Here is a 16,164-nt window from a genome sequence, read left to right as displayed (position 1 = left end):
TGCAACACAGCAAACTCAGATAAAAGCGGTCTCCTTGCACATAAGAGACTCATTAACTTAAGAGATTGAAGCTCCCAACCCCCATTTGACTCTTTTCTCTCTCCCCCCCCCATCCTGCTGGGCTCCAGTAGGACTGACGGTCCCTGTGCACTGTCAGTAGCACTCAATTGTCACATCCAGTGTATGCCTTGTGGGCAGACGCTGCCACACCGAGAGCAGCCAACTTGCCCCCAGAAACTAGACATCTGTAGATGAACTCAGTTAAAAGGTAAAAACGTTGAAATGGCTACTCATTTTCCATTCTCAAGGAGCTGATACTGAAGCACTGGAAAATTGCTGCAGCGGTTAAAAATCAGGCCAATGCCATTCAAGTTCTTTCAGTAGCATTATTGTGTAGTCTTGGCAGATGAACACAGCACAACTGCTATGACGCAATTCACAATAATTTACCCATAATCTGTGATAGTTTAATTGGATTTTTTAGTTTTTTGCACAGTCAAGCATATCAAGTTAATAATCACAGGATACAAAAATAATTATGCAGTGCACAAACATCTTTATTTCTACCCCCCAAATGGAACTGCATTTGGCTTTCACAGAAACAAGAAATTACCAATTCTATTGACACTGATCAAGACAGCTACAGCACGCTTTGCAAACAAAGAGAAACAAGCCAAGGATATATAAAAGGGGGGACAAAACTCTTGGAACACAATAAGACAATAAATTGACAAAGCTGACATATTATCCAAGATTACATTGTCCTCTTATGCAGTCCTTTGTTCTTCTGCAACTCTGTGGGAGAATCAAAAAAGGTGAGTTCATTATTGGCCACAAATGGACCGTTAAAGGCAGCAATGCTGCAATGCCCCTTCCGTGTAGGAATACTAAAGTATGCTGAATAAATTCTTGTCCTGGAAATTTCTTTTACTTTTTGAAAAATTCACACCAACCTATAGCAGATAAAGTTTTACCAAAAGAAAAATAAATTTAACAGTTGTATCGGTTTAAAGTTGTCAATTGGATAACTTATCTAAAGAACAGGACCTGGCTGCAAAACACTGGTGCTGCAACAATGCAGAGGCATGCTTTCCCCTGACATTACAGCAATATTTAACTATAATGGCAATCATATACTGTACAAACTATTGCAATTCAATGCTGGTTTTGATTCCATGTTTAAAAGTCTGTACTGTTCAGGTTTTGGTGACATTGACAGAAATGTATTAAGTTACTGTATATGTTCATTATGTAAGACACGGTTGAGAGGTGGTGTTATACTGGACTACATTACATTGATAGGTATTTCAACTTTGTCCTTTTACATGAGGAGGGGGTAGAAAAAATGTCTACCAAACACACACACACACACACACACACACACCCACACACACACACACACACCACACACACACACACACACACCACACACACACACACACACAACACACACACACACACACACACCACACACACACACACACACACACACACCACACACACACACACACACACACACACACACACACACACACACACACACCACACACACACCACACACACACACACACACACACACACACACACACACACACACACACACACAATCACTATGACCTCAACTCATTTTTTGAACACCTCTATGATTAACTAAACATTATAGGCATCATAAAGGTAGACTTTATACTGGAACCAAGTATTTTTAAGGTCTGAAGTTACCAATTCTGCTGTTGATACTTGAGAAATTAGGGAATGGGATTTTCATAACGCAAAATAAGAGTCTCTCTCTCTCTCTGCGTGTGTGTGAATAGACGGGCAGACAAACATGCCGCGAGTAAATGGCGGCGTTACCGTTGATAGCTTAAGTTAGCTAAATTAGCATGGCATAGTCGTAACAGTACAGCCTCTTTTAAGTAAAAAAAAAAAAAAAAAAGCATAACGTTCCTAGCTTAGCTAATAAGGGCTGTGCTAAATACCATTTTTTGAGCTTCGAATCTTCGGTACTTAAGAGCAAATATGGGGGGGGTTTCAACATTTGCGACACATGAAGGCAGTGGAGAAAGAGAGAATCAAAAGAGATGAGAGACGAAGCGACTTTGCTTTGTTGTTGCAGGACACGCCTATTCCTGCATAAGGTCATGGGCAGTTTGGTGCTAGAGTTCTGCTCTTTTACATTCAGTGTTTGATACTTTTTTGTGGCAGCGATAGCCAGTGATGTTTCCCGTTTACTGTAACGTTAACGGGATTCACACGCTGCTATACGGGTAAACGAGTCTTATTTTTGGTTACCTGATAAGAGCATTAATAAAGACCTGAGCCGATTAGGAGTATTGATAAGAATAGTAGTTTTGATTTTAAAAATCCTAACGAGACCCATCCCTAATTAAGAATAAAGACTATATGATGGCTGATAAGTTTACATACATCTGAGAGTCTCTGAGAGAGGCAGGGGGGTCACAACCCAGATATGCCCCGTTGATGAAACAGTACTGCAGGAGAGCCCTGAAGCATGGATCCTGGAAAGATATTAAGACATTTAAAGTACTTAAAAGGCTGGATGTATAACACACTCGCATCAATTAAAACACATTCCAAAATAGCAAGGGTCAAATGGTGTTTTGTCACTCACCCTGATGAGAATGTGGGGGTTTCCAACAATTAAGAGCAAGGCTTTGGGACGAGTGATGGCCACGTTGAAGCGCTTGGGTTTGGCCAGAAAGCCGAGCGCTTTCTGCAAATCATCAGTCTGTACCGATTCATTAGAGCGCACCTATATTATAAGAGAATGAAATGAACTGAGTAACTGCCAAAATATGAAATAAACTATGGGAAGTAGGTGTGGGAATCACCAGAGGCCTCACGATACAATATCATTACGATACAATATTGTGGTGATTTTAAACATATTGCAATATTCTGCGATATATTGTTTTGATCGAGTACTTTTACTTCTAATACTCTAAGTACATTTTCCTGATGATACTTTTCGTTAGATACTTTTAGTCAAGTAAAATTTTCAATGCAGGATTTTTACTTTTTGAGAATTTTAACAGCGCGGTATTAGTACTTTTACTTAAATAAAGGATCCGAATAATACTTCCACCACTGGTTGCGACTGCCGTTTGTGTTCTACAGAAGCTTTAATAATTTAAAATGGATGACATCATCTGCTTTTCAGGTAAAGAATACCCAATTATTAATTCATATTGTAAAAATCCCACCATTTTCAGTATACTTCACATCATAGTGCATTGCCTTACTGCTTGATACATTGTAAGTAATCAAAGCATCCTGATCACTACCTACTTCTACACTCTAGTTGCAAGCTAAAGAGAGAAAACGGATTTTTGTAGACTTCTCTTTCATCACGTAAAAGTGGCAAATGGTAAACTTCCAATATTTAATGAATGTATTTGGTGTGGTGCACAGTGTCAAGGTTTTGTCTTTAGCAAGCCAAAGTTTATAATAGTTTCTCATGAATAGATTATTTTGAACTGAAAAAAAATGTTGATGAAATGTTAATTTATGTGAACATCTTGCTTACACATTTGGCTGTACAAGGTCCTGTCTGTCTTCACCTCCGCAATCATCAGACCCCATCCCAATTTGACATGCCTCCATATTTGAAAAGTAAAAAGGGCTTACTGACAAATAAACTAACCTAAAACACAATAAACTCTGCAAAGACAGCTAAAGTAATTTAATTTCTCAAATTCTACAAACACTTGTTGAATCATTGGATTATATATTGTAAACTGTGATTAAGGCAAATTTTGGATACAATTTTTCTTTTCTTTATTTAAAATGCTACTTTTGAGTGATATTTAATACAAAACAAATCTTGACTCTGCAACAAATTTATCAGGATCTAGAGGTAGATTCAACATCTCACCCAACAAGATCTACACTGAAGGACATGGTGGTGCCCAGATGTCCCACCATTGTCTCACACATAGGTTTTCTCCTCCACAATTGACATATGTCTGGACCGACCCGGAAAATATTCTGAAATTTGTAACTTAGATTACCCAAATTCTGTTTTTTTTCCTACCGTGCACATGATGATGACCAGGAACTCTTGTCCTTGGAACTCTTCCACAGAGCCCACTTTGATGTCAGACAGGCCTACCTTACCCAGCAGCATTCGGATCTTCTCACACTTGAGAGTGAAGAGAAAACAACGGCACTACTGGGTTAGAATATGCAAAGCAACATTTGAAGCCATTTAGGCTACCTTGGAGTTCAATGTGAAATGACACTGAATATAACTTTTCTCCCATTCTACTAAGAAGGAAAAAGAAAGGAGCTCTCATTCAGGCAGCTAAAGAGCTTTAAAGCTTTGATTTGAAACCTGACCTGAAAAAGCACAATACACGTTTCACAGCTGAACCATGCAGTCTTACTTGTTTCCTGTAGGGGGCAATGATGCCAATGTCCGAGGCGTCCACAGGGTTGTAGAGCTTCTTGGCCAGTTGGCAGCAGTAAAGCATGGCCTGTACAGCCTCCACTGGGTTAAACCATGATGGGTTGTTACCTTCCCTCATTTCTGTGCCCTAAGGAAAAGCAAAATCCATGGAATAAACGTGGGAGCTGAATAACCCAGTTACTTGAACAACCAAACAAAGACTAGATTTTAGATGTACTTAATACACTGGTAAACTCAATGTAGATGCATATACTCCTACAGTTCTTCATATATTTAAAGACCACTTACCCTTACTCCATGGAAGAGGAGAGGGAAGCCTTTTTTGGGCAGGGTTTTCCACTGGCAGAGAGAGTCTACTATGGCCCGCGGTGCTTTAAAACACAGTTCACTTTTGTAGAAGAGCTTGGAGGGCAGTGTGAGCAAGGCCTCATGAGAACGGTAGTTGTAGATCAGCTTAGTCACCTGTAGAAGTGAAAGACCAGCTTGCTTTATTTATTTATTTTTTTATGTAACTACTGTCTGATCATGAGCCAGTCAGTTGTTCCCTGCACCGCGCAGCTTAGTTTCTAGATGTAGACAGTCACAGAGGACAGAGTAACGGGAGGAAAACTCAACAGATAGCAGTCGGTTAGACTATATGTCGGTCTTAAGGTTTACCAGTTTACCAGTACACGCAACATTTTGTCCCAGCAGAGAGCAGTGCTAGTCGGTGCTAGTAGCGTCTGTTAGCTAGTAGCGTCTGTTAGCTGTTAGCTCCTCTAGGACGCACCGGTGCTAATGTCCTCGCATCCGCTACCATGCTGTTTATATGGATATGGTTTAATTTTGCGTTACATGACCCATTTCGTCTGTAAAGCCATGTCTGTTGAATCTCTCATCTTCTCTCTCTCCTCGACTCTCCGAGCAGCCCGGCCACACAGCGGCTGCCGGTCCACACTTCTGACATTTGTCCACAGTTTTTGTTTTTTTATTAACACATCTGTATAATGTTAAGTATGAGGGGCAAACCTGTATTTGTACCAGTGTTTCCTTGGTAACTCTGCTATCGCGGCCGCCACGGCAAAAAAACACAGAAGAAGTTTTTGAATGCAACTAACTTCAGTTCGTAACAGCGTGTGAGACGGAGCCTGCTGGACCAGGACCAGAGATGTGACCCATGGCCAGAATATCATAGATAATAAAAATGCAGCGCAGTGACGATAAAGACGTCGTGTGTATCCGCCTTTCGACCCGTGCTGGACCCGTTCATAATGATCAGCCGTCTCTGTGTGTAGCGCCCATCACACTCCCTCTCGCAGTTATAAATAGCCTACGTGACGATGAAATTTGATTTGGTTAAAATCAACAAATAATCGTGAGAATAATCGCAATCAAAATTTTGATCAAAATAATCGTGATTATAATTTTGGCCATAATCGTGCAGCCCTAGCACCTACCAGATTAGGGTTGTATCCCCAGTCATGTCGGGAGTACAGTTGGTTGGCCATCAGCCTCTCCAACAAAGACACCCCCAGGCCAAAGGCAGCCGCCAGCTTGGACTTCACAATTGGACCCAACTGACAGGGGTCTCCGGCCAACACTATCTAAGCAGGTTAGAGAAAAAGTAATTATTAATCAAAAAGCTTACACAGGTTTTTAAAAATAAGTAAGGCTCGTTTTCTTTTTTAAATAGTTTTTTCCACTAAGTAAAAAACATTTTTTAAAGAATTGATTTAGTAGAATTACCGCCTTGCTGTTGTTTGACTACGCCAACCAGTCAAGTTGCAGTTTACATCCATATCAGTCTGTATGTATAATATATATGTAGTAAATTTACTAAAAACGTATTACATTTTTTGGGAAAGTAGGGATGCTTCACACACATCTTCAACCCAGCAGACAAAATATCTATTAAATCACCAGAGCTTCATGGTGGGCACCCAAGATTAGTGTCACCAATTCGGTACTGATCCCCTGCCTCCCCTTATGTTCCTAAATTATGGGGTTGAATAATAGCAAGGAAAGTGCTTATGCAGAACAGGCGCTCCTGAGAAATTGCAATTATGTGACCTTGACAGTTGACCTCCAAAATTGAATGCTTGAGTCCATGTAGTCAGTGTGTGTGTGCATATGTGCTGACCTGGCCATCTTTCTCGGATACAAAACTTATGGGGATCAGGGACTCTGGTTCTGTGGCCTGGCCGGCTTCATCCAGAAACACATGGGTAAAGTGTCCCACTCTGGGGAAAAACAAATCCACATTAAGTGAACTGAGGAAGTAGAAGATAGAAGAGAGGACAAAAGCCGTATGCAACTATCCCAACTAAAGCCCAGGCCTTACTGTAGTCCTATATTATGGAACATGGCAGCGCTGGAGCAGGTGCTGACCACAATCCTGTGAAAAGAGGCATGACGGATGTCTTCTCCTGCCCTTGAGTACAGTCTCAGCACTTCTGGGATGGACTAAGGAAAAAAAAAAGGCATGCAACTTTTAGATGATAAAGCAATGGGCAAAAAATAGACGCAGAGCATGTGATCACAACCTCATCTATTATTTAGAGGGGCACTATGCAGTTTTGACCATTTCTTCGCAGTTTTCTCGCGGGTTTCTCTATAGAGCTCCCCCTACAGCTTCAGAATATATATTTACTGGGGGGGGGTGAGCGAGACGACCAACATTCAACCCGAAAAAAGTCACATAACTATTCCAATTACTCTGAAGCTGTTCAGTTAAGGTAAATTGAGCTAAAAAAACTGCATAGTTCCTCTTTAAAAGGGTTACTGACAACCATACCGCCCAACCTGGTGGCAAATGTAGAAGACATCTGTACGCGAAACATGCATATTTTCCTTTTGATCATACACATTTTAAATTAGGTGTGTGTTGCCAAAGAAACTGCAGTGAATCCCTTTTCCCTGATGATGTTAAGTACCTCTTCCTGCCTACAAGATGCGTTGACACGGGCCATACTTGCAGCATGCAGGAAACCACTGTCGTGTAGGCGGATGCAGATGAGGTCAGCAGCACTGTTGGAAGGAGTGCATACGAGTATCCGACTACTGGGCAGAAAGTGGTAAACCTAGAGGTGGAAATACTTTATGAAGTCACACAAGCAGACAACCAGAAGGGGAGTAAGAATAAAGACTGACACTCACTATTGCAGCTGTAAGTTGTTGAGAAGTTTGCCATCAATACCAGTGTGATCACAATATTTTCAAATATCTTTTAGAGGTGGAAAATGTGGACACCATGGGATAAATTCCAAAAATAAAAATGAATGAAGGCGGGGTCTGAGGCACTACTTGAATACATCAAAGCTATAACTCTTTGGATGCATTTGTTTAAGAATACATTGTGTTATTGGTCAAAGTATTGTTGAAGGAAACAGAAGAGCCTTACATTTAGGGACTTTAAATTCTAGCGTTTGTGGGTATGTACCTGTAGTATGGCCTCTATGAGGGTGATGGTCTTTCCAGTGCCTGGAGGTCCAAACAGCACATACGGAATGGGACGACACTCCCCTGCCATGATCCTCTTAACTGCCTCTCTCTGAGGGGGGTTCAGGTCCGGGTTGAAGAATTCCCCTGGGCTGGGGATGGGTTTGGATGCAAGTCTACCATCTACAAGCAATTACACATTTGTCATGGGTGCTCTCAATGTCATTTGATGTGGCAAAGCTCGTACCCAGTCAAATCCGTACCTTTAGTCTGTGTGGCCTTTGACTTCATGTCGATGGAAATGCTTGACACCTTTCCATTTTCCATAGCTGGAGTCTGTTGTTCAGATAAAATAACACTTTATCAAAACTTAATGACTTAATGTCTATTTTTCTCCTATGTCTTACTTTTACCTTGTTGTCCTCTATTGTTTTATTCTGGTCTGGCTCCTCTATCCACTTTCTGGTCCACTGAGGGGTCTGAACAATCGCTCTCGAGGGGAAGAGAACTGCGCAACAATGTGAAAATGACAGCAATTAAAATCTTACTGGACTACTTTTAAAATGAACCATCATGAAAGCTTGTGTGAAGCTCTCCAGTATAAATAAAATAATTATTCAAAAATGTAAATATTCAAATAATGGTATTGTCTCTATTAAACACTGTAGAAATACAGACATATGATGTCATTTTTGGTTGTAAAAAATATTCTAAGCACCTGAGCAAGCAGACACTGCTGGGGGAAGTAAAATACGATTTTTAATTCATCCCTTGGGCAATTCTGTTTTCTCACTAAGGCAAAAAACAAGTGATGTGAGGTACAAAAAGCACCGTCTGGAGCCAAGCTTTTTCAATGTGAAAGCGGCTTGGGAAATCACTTCAGTTCTGTGTTTGCAGTGGAACACTTTTCATCCTCATGAATGTCAGTTTGATACGGGCTTCTAAAGACATCTTATATTGTACCTTCCTAAAACACTGTATATTGCATGCAATTGTATGTATAGTTGTCTTCTTTTCGTGTCTAAAATGTCAGGAAGCGCACTGTAAAGACTTGTAGCAATTCAAATAAAACCTCAACTTACTCTCTACAAACTGTTTTGTCTGGTCAAGGGCGTTGTGACACCGCCTCATGGTCAATCTGGTAATACAAGCAGTCATAATACTATTACAGTGATGACACATTATTTCCGGATGAAATATGAGTGCATTGCATTTATGAAATCAAGAACATAACGTAACATTTCTTACCTGTTATAAGAGAAATCAACATCAAGTGGCTCTCCAAGGTAGCTGCGCTGAAACTCTGCATTCACTCTCAAACTCACCGTCTCATTGTTGATCTGTGAAATCAAAACAGAGCTTATTTTTTAGATTTAACCTAAAGAAAGAACAAAGATTATGCAGAACATCAAAGATGCTTCAGAGTATGAAATAACTCCGTACCTCGGTGACATAACTAACATATTCCATTACCACACCTGTACTCTGGGGTTTCTTCAAAACTATTCGGTCACCTGCAGAGAAAACTAGTCAAAACCCTTCTTGTGTTGCACAAAAAAAATTCACAACATGAACCTTTGCAATAATTCTACAATGATGGAGAAGGACACCTAAGGCTGTCTCACCTATATTGAGACTGGGTCTGCCTTCGGCCAACCCAAGGACCTCTAGGTGCAGGTAGACAGCCCCTTTAGTGAGAAGGGCACCTTCAATTGAAAATTCTTTCATTTCCTTCTCTGCATTCAGCTCTTCCAGCCAGAGAAGGATTGAGAAACGCGAATGCATGTTGGATGGTGACAGCACCTGAGCAAACAGGCACAGCAGGTGAAGGATAATGTGATATTTCAGTTGATCCCTGAAGGCAAATATGGTATTTTTTTCTTTCCCTTAACACAGGAACCAAAACACGCAACAGAAGCCAGAGTCAATTATATGGCAATCTGTGTCCTCTAAAATAAATGTCTTTTGATATCATACATCTGCTGGTGAAATTAAGAGGCCCAGATGTTCACCCCTTTGTTAGGATGCTGATTCAGAAAGCATGTTTTCATAAAGAAAATAGATATTGTTAGCCTGCATTACCCAAAATACTTTAATGCAACACATATTTTAGCCATAATCCAACTCTTAAATTGCAACTTCCGTTACCTTATTCTACATGCCCAGCTAAACTTCCTCATGTGCATACTCACCTCTCCTAGGCAGGGCTGAACTACCAGCACGTCGCTTTGTGCCTCCACACAGTCTCTGAGAGCCTGGGGCAATGGGAAGTTAGGTAGGAAGGTTGGCAGCCGCCGCCTGGTAAGCCTGCAGGTGCAAAAGTCAATCTCAAACAAGGGGCGACAAAACAAATCATTTTTGTCTCCTTTCTTTTTTGGAAGATCACTGCATGCAAAAAGTGCAAATATTTACTACTATAAACCCATTAGTAATTGAATATATTGACATATATTAGCATAACTAAGCAGATATAGTAAGTGGCAAATCTGTGTAGCTTAGATAGGTCCGTAATTCATTTTAAGCTTGGTGCTCTTCTTCAGGCGGCAGCAGGTATCGTGTTGATACCTTGGTGCGTCTTTTGGAGCAGAGACAGTGACCACTTGAGTAGCTGTTGTTCTTGAGACCAGACTGGCATCTCTGAAACTGTAGGGCTCAGAGGGCTGCAGTAGGCGCTCCTCTTTACTACCCACTGTGACTTCCAGGCGCCTCCCGATGGTGAAAGAGGAGAAATGCAGCAACAGCAGCTCAGCACAGCTTCCCAAGGTCCTGAGAAGTTTCCCACATGGGATTTAGTTATACAGACAGCATAGTAACAAGAGCTCCACAGAGCCATTGACACTTAAAAAAACAGGAGCTTGTTATATATGGCAAAATAGCATAACCAGATATAGTCAAACACTTTCAATTTTACATTCATTTTATTGATCCACTAATTTTCTTTCTGTTATCTGCATTAGAGTATGAAAAAAATAAAAAAAATAAAAAAAATATCTTACTTTGCTTGGCAGGCTACTACAATTGACAACCTCTCTCCTGGTGAAATGTCAATCTCTCTTTCCTCCCTCCTTACACCGGGGGAATGGATAATATCCTTCCGCACCTCACCAGTGTCTTTGTCTACCTCGTTTTCATCACTGACTTGTTTTTCTGAAGAAACTGAGCAGATTTTAGACTCTTTTTCTTCGCAGTTTTCTTGTAAAGGCTGTCTTTCGTGTCTTAGTGGTGTGAAGCCTTTGACAGCCACCACGGTGAACTGTTCCTCTGAGTCCCAGCCAGAAAAGTCACAGCACTTCAGTCTGTGGGTCTCTGAACCTTTATTTCTGTGATGAGAGAAAGATAAAGATTATAGAATAGTGTATTGAGCTACAGGTGGACAGTAATTTGTTCTGTAAAATATTTTCTATAGTCATCTCATTTTCTCTCAGATTTGAGAGGTTTGTACCAAAAGACCTATGCTCTGAAGAGTTTTAATGAAGCTTGCAAAGATAAACTAGAATTACCACCTTGTGGTTATATGCCTCTGCCAACCTGTCAAGTTGCAGTTACCATCCATGTCTGTCTAGACGCACATCATTTATTTACTGAAGATTTTGAAGGAATTTAATAAAAGTGTTAATTATATGTCTTTTGAGTATTCACTATATTGAGATTCCCATTCCCACATTGAATCATTTCCAATGAGAAACATACTGTCTTCATTTAAGAGACCATTTATACAGAGGAATAATAAAGAGCTTCAACAATCACCTGAAGCTCAATATCAGCAAAACCAATGAATTTGTGGTGAACCGACAGAGGAACAGGACAGAACACAAAGCTGTAGCCATGACAGTAGACAATTCTACAGATACGGATGCTTCTGCAAAGAAGCTACAATCTCTAAAATGTGGATGCTTCACAAACATCTTAGACCCAGCAGACCATAAGATCTATACAATCACCAGTTTCAAGATGGGCAAGATTAGATTCACCAATTCATTATCCAACCAAATGTCTTCCCTTCTGTTGTTGAGTGATGGTATTGAATAATGGCAAGAAATTATGATCTCACAGTAAAGTTCACATTTGACCTTTTGGACATAAAATGTCATGCAAAATGCTTATGAATTTTTGAGTTGTTGCCAATTTTTTTGTGAGGTCACAGTGACTTTTGACCACCTTGATGATGGCCATCAAGTGGATGTTTGTGCCAAAGCAATCCCCTTAAGGCAAATTATTGTGTACACAAGAATGGGAGTGACAAAATCTGGCCACGGCTATTGCCGGCATGGAGCCAAATGTTCTTGGACAGTAACCAATGCTAATCATAAGGACTATAGGTATTTTTAACAGAGGTTTGTTACTAGTGCTTTAATTTAGTTTTACTCTGAATGTGAATATTTTCTTTCTTCTTTGGTCACTCACTGTATCCAGAGCACTAGCTCTCGTTTCTCCCCAATCATCAGATCCTCAAACTGGCCATAGTCTGTTATTTCCAGCCCGCCTTTGTTTTCCAAAAGGCTCTGGAGTTCAACCTCTGGAAGACATGTAGCAGAAGAATTCCCACTGCAACAATAATTAAGGGAAAAAAATACATCAAAATACTGTATCTGAATCGCCAACATTTTTACAAATATGGAAAATACCACTACACTTCCGATGATAGAGAAACTTAAGTTGTTTCAGTCATTTATCAGAATCAGCTTTATTTGCCAATTATAAGGACACATGCGAGGAATTTTTCTTTGGATCATGATTGCTCACAATGCGCTTACACATACAGTACAAAACATAACACACACACACACACACACACACACACACACACACACACACACACACACACACACACACACACACACACACACACACACACACACACACACACACACACACACACACACACTATAGGCAGGTTGAGGCAATAGTGCAATGAAGAGTGCAAAGTATGCAGGAGTAAATTATAATTATGATAGTTATTATTTTAATTATGGAGCATAGTGCAAAGGGGGCTGGAATAAATAGTGTTATGTTATTATATAAGTTTTATATTACAATATGAACAGTATCAACAGCTCTGAAATAGAGAATGATGAATAAATAATAAGCAGAACCAGTGAACAGACTGATTAGAGACAGTGCTACTGGTTATTGCACAGAATTGAACTTGACACTGTGAGCAAGAAGTCTGGTGTTCATCAGACTGATGGCTTGTGGAAAGAAACTGTTCCTGAGTCTGCTGGTCATTTATTAAGTTAAAAAATAGTAAAAAAATAAAAATAAGAAAACAAAAATGTGACAACAAATATCATGTTCGCAAATGAGGATTTGCTTCTTTATATCACAGTAAACTGAATACCTCTGAGTTTTGGACCTTTGGTCCAACTAAACAAGACATTTGAAGACAATGCCTTGACAAAGACTTTTTCTTCTTTTCTAGTTGAGAAAAAAAAATTGTTGCAGCCCTATAAAGATACAAGTCCAATACCTTTGAAGGCACGGTGCCATGCACAGGGCCCTCCAACAGTAGAAGGACTGACTGCTCTCCACCACTACCAGGTTGACCAAGTGCCCTGGCAAAGGCTGGTAGTGGGCAGGCAGCAGCAGAGAGTCCAAGCTGAAGAACACATTGTCCTCTACCACTCCAATTTTACCATACACGCTGGTCACATGCACCTGGAGATAGCAGATAATGCAGGAGGAGGAGAATGAAATAAGTCATTATATGTATAACCAAACAATGATGTAAGTGGATGAGACAGTCATGAATGAGCTTTTAAGCATTAGCAGAATCCGAATTAAATGGAATGCCTTTTACAAATGCAACTGAAGTACTAAACAATGACTAAATTGATTAATGAGTTCATATAGCGAAAGACTTTCAATGATGCAATCACCTTGTCTAGGCGGCAGTAGCGTAAAGGGGCCACAGAATGAGCCTGGGTGGTCCACTGGGATCCACTAAGATTGATAAAATATTTTGCTTGGACCCAGTCTCCTTTCATTGGCTCATAACCTGACAAAAAGGAGAGAAAATACACAAAGTGTACCAACAAGCAGGAAAGATGACCTCAGCTTTTAGCCAAGTGCTAAGACATTTTTGTGTGACTGAGTTTGACTAACCTACTCTCAGTTTGAGCGCTAACTTAACATCAACTGTAAAAATATGACTGTTAAAACGCTGTTTATATCTGTAAAATGTCTACTTCTGTCTGAAATGCTGGACAGTTCTGGGACTGAAAGACCAGTGTGGGTGTAAAAAAACAGTATGTTTATGCAAAGCATCATGGGGTCAAGAAGTTCACAATATTAGCGAGTAAAGTACAGTGAGTATTAATACCTTCCCATAGACTGTAGCGTGGGAAGTACGTGGTCTGGTTTATGTAGCCACCATCTTTTTCAAATGATGTGACTGTGCCAATGAGAGGCCGCAGCTGCATACTGTCAGCTTCTATTGAGTTTTTTCCTCCATCCTCCCAAGCATCTGCATTCTTCTCCACCTAAATGACAGGGTTATATAGTGCATTTCAGACAATGTGCATCATGATGGCCCTATTTCATGACAGATTCACTGTAAGTTGAGGGAACAATAAACAAGTATAGCTTAAATTCACAGTTTTTCAGTCACTTCTCAGTTTATGGCAACTTTTTATCATATTAGTGGAGCAACACATCAAGAAAAGTGATATATAAAGCATAAACATTTGGTTTAAATTGTATGCTGTTTGCATATTAATGCCGGCCATGATTCTCACCCTTAAAGCTTTCCATCCACCTTGGGCACCATCTCTGACTGCTATGCAGTTTACAACGTCTCCTTTTTTCAAAGGTATCCCGCCCAACACCTCTCCACTAGTGAAGTAGATTGTGTCGTCTATCATGGCATAGTCCAGGCACAGCTGGGTTACCACACTGCCCCGCAGGTGGCGAATGTCCTCCATGCCTAACAAGCAAAATAAATGTGGACCAAAAACGACATAGCCTCAATGCTGTTGCGTTGCTATTGTAGTGTTTTAAAAACCAAACATTACAGAACAATTAAGTTAACTTTATCTTGCTATGCTTGGTGGGAATGCTGCATTTACCTGGTGTACCGGAGAAAATGCCTTCTCCATCCCCCTCTACAGTCCTCCACAATGGAGAAATCAGCTTAGATAGCAAACACCGCACAGCAGTAAGCATATCAGCAAAATGGTAGATGAAGTTGCTAGAAAACGGAATGACGTTAGAGTAGGTTTTTTAACATCCAAACATTTGACACCTTTGCGTTTGGCATTAACGTTACTTTGCTGGCTAACACGTCTGGAAACCGTTTAAAAAAAATAGATTGTCATCTAAACAAATAGCTAGTTCGTCAGCTAATCTAACCCTTGGTAGTTAACGTTACCTCACACCAAGTTAGCTAGCAAGAAAAAAAATGTTTTTTTCAAAGCTATTGTTAGTCTCAACATTAACAATGTTAATATTGTTAATGCTAATGTCTTAAAATTGCTTTAGCTAGCTATAGCGCAAGATTCGGCGTGTAGCTAGATGAAAGTAATTACATTATAAGGTGATGCTATTTGTTAATTACCGTTCTCATCACAAATTTTAGCTAGCTAGCTAAACAAACGTTACATTACAGTTCACGTGTTGGAAGGGCGATTTCTTCACTTTTACTTCTTCTTTGTGTTTTTTTTTTTTTGGCAGATTGGATTCAGCCAGCCCAGTCCTGATGCAAAGCACGCAAAGCACTTGACAGGTACGCGAGGGCACCATAGACTGTATATATATTGATGGACAGAGCATCCGGTTCGGCCAAGTGCTGCACATGCGGAAGTAACTTAAAGCTGCATTCTATCTGAATTCCTGCAGAGGGCGACACGCGGGGTTGCAAAATGAGGTTGGTTTCCATAGACGTCTATGGCGAAATGACCCACTTCTCACTTTTTTATTTTCTCAGTAAACATCTTCATGGAGAGTTTATGGCCTCGATCGCTAGTTTTAACTCTTCTGCAACACAGAATAATGTTCATTTTTTAAATTACGGTTTCATTGATTTTAAAATCGACGATAAAGCAGGGAGTGTTTTAGGGCGTGGTTATGATGTGATTGACAGTTCTCGGCCTGTCGATTATGACAAAGTGTTAGAAAAGCTTATCCACTGCACGTGAACTTCATTTTGGGGGTTGGTCACGCTTTTCGTCGTCATGACTGTGACACTTTGTTCGCCTAATTCAGCGTTCAGTTGCACGACAAGACACTCAAAGGAATCGGCAGTTAAGTTTTCCGGTAAGTAACATTACTTTTGTTTTAGTACTGTTTTCGTTACCCAACATTAGCATCCTAATTAATTTCAGTTA

The 16,164-nt window shown here is 40.2% G+C and overlaps 1 protein-coding gene across 4 annotated transcripts in view; it reads right to left on the bottom strand.

Annotated features, from left to right (window-relative positions):
* The window catches only part of mov10l1 (Mov10 like RNA helicase 1), a gene marked incomplete at its 5' end in the record, with an annotated part of 21,383 nt that extends 5,784 nt beyond the window's left edge, over nucleotides 1-15,599 (bottom strand). The window contains 27 exon segments of one of the 4 annotated variants that reach the window (XR_004333067.1): nucleotides 698-795; nucleotides 2,425-2,516; nucleotides 2,630-2,770; nucleotides 4,052-4,159; nucleotides 4,404-4,553; nucleotides 4,715-4,888; nucleotides 5,863-6,009; nucleotides 6,546-6,645; nucleotides 6,747-6,868; nucleotides 7,339-7,485; nucleotides 7,845-8,026; nucleotides 8,107-8,179; nucleotides 8,257-8,351; nucleotides 8,926-8,981; nucleotides 9,092-9,183; nucleotides 9,287-9,357; nucleotides 9,469-9,646; nucleotides 10,036-10,150; nucleotides 10,409-10,609; nucleotides 10,840-11,163; nucleotides 12,248-12,388; nucleotides 13,311-13,498; nucleotides 13,720-13,838; nucleotides 14,163-14,322; nucleotides 14,578-14,765; nucleotides 14,908-15,029; nucleotides 15,396-15,599. Coding sequence is in view for 3 of the 4 variants with exons in the window: in XM_032523568.1 (XP_032379459.1) it covers nucleotides 768-795; nucleotides 2,425-2,516; nucleotides 2,630-2,770; nucleotides 4,052-4,159; nucleotides 4,404-4,553; nucleotides 4,715-4,888; nucleotides 5,863-6,009; nucleotides 6,546-6,645; nucleotides 6,747-6,868; nucleotides 7,339-7,485; nucleotides 7,845-8,026; nucleotides 8,107-8,179; nucleotides 8,257-8,351; nucleotides 8,926-8,981; nucleotides 9,092-9,183; nucleotides 9,287-9,357; nucleotides 9,469-9,646; nucleotides 10,036-10,150; nucleotides 10,409-10,609; nucleotides 10,840-11,163; nucleotides 12,248-12,388; nucleotides 13,311-13,498; nucleotides 13,720-13,838; nucleotides 14,163-14,322; nucleotides 14,578-14,765; nucleotides 14,908-15,004 (3,489 nt within the window). 4 annotated transcript variants of the gene reach the window in all.
* Nucleotides 15,600-16,164: the final 565 nt, after the last annotated feature.

Source organism: Etheostoma spectabile, chromosome 8, assembly GCF_008692095.1.
Source record: "Etheostoma spectabile isolate EspeVRDwgs_2016 chromosome 8, UIUC_Espe_1.0, whole genome shotgun sequence".
Lineage (NCBI taxonomy): Eukaryota > Metazoa > Chordata > Actinopteri > Perciformes > Percidae > Etheostoma > Etheostoma spectabile.
This window is presented reverse-complemented; position numbering and strand designations above follow the sequence as displayed.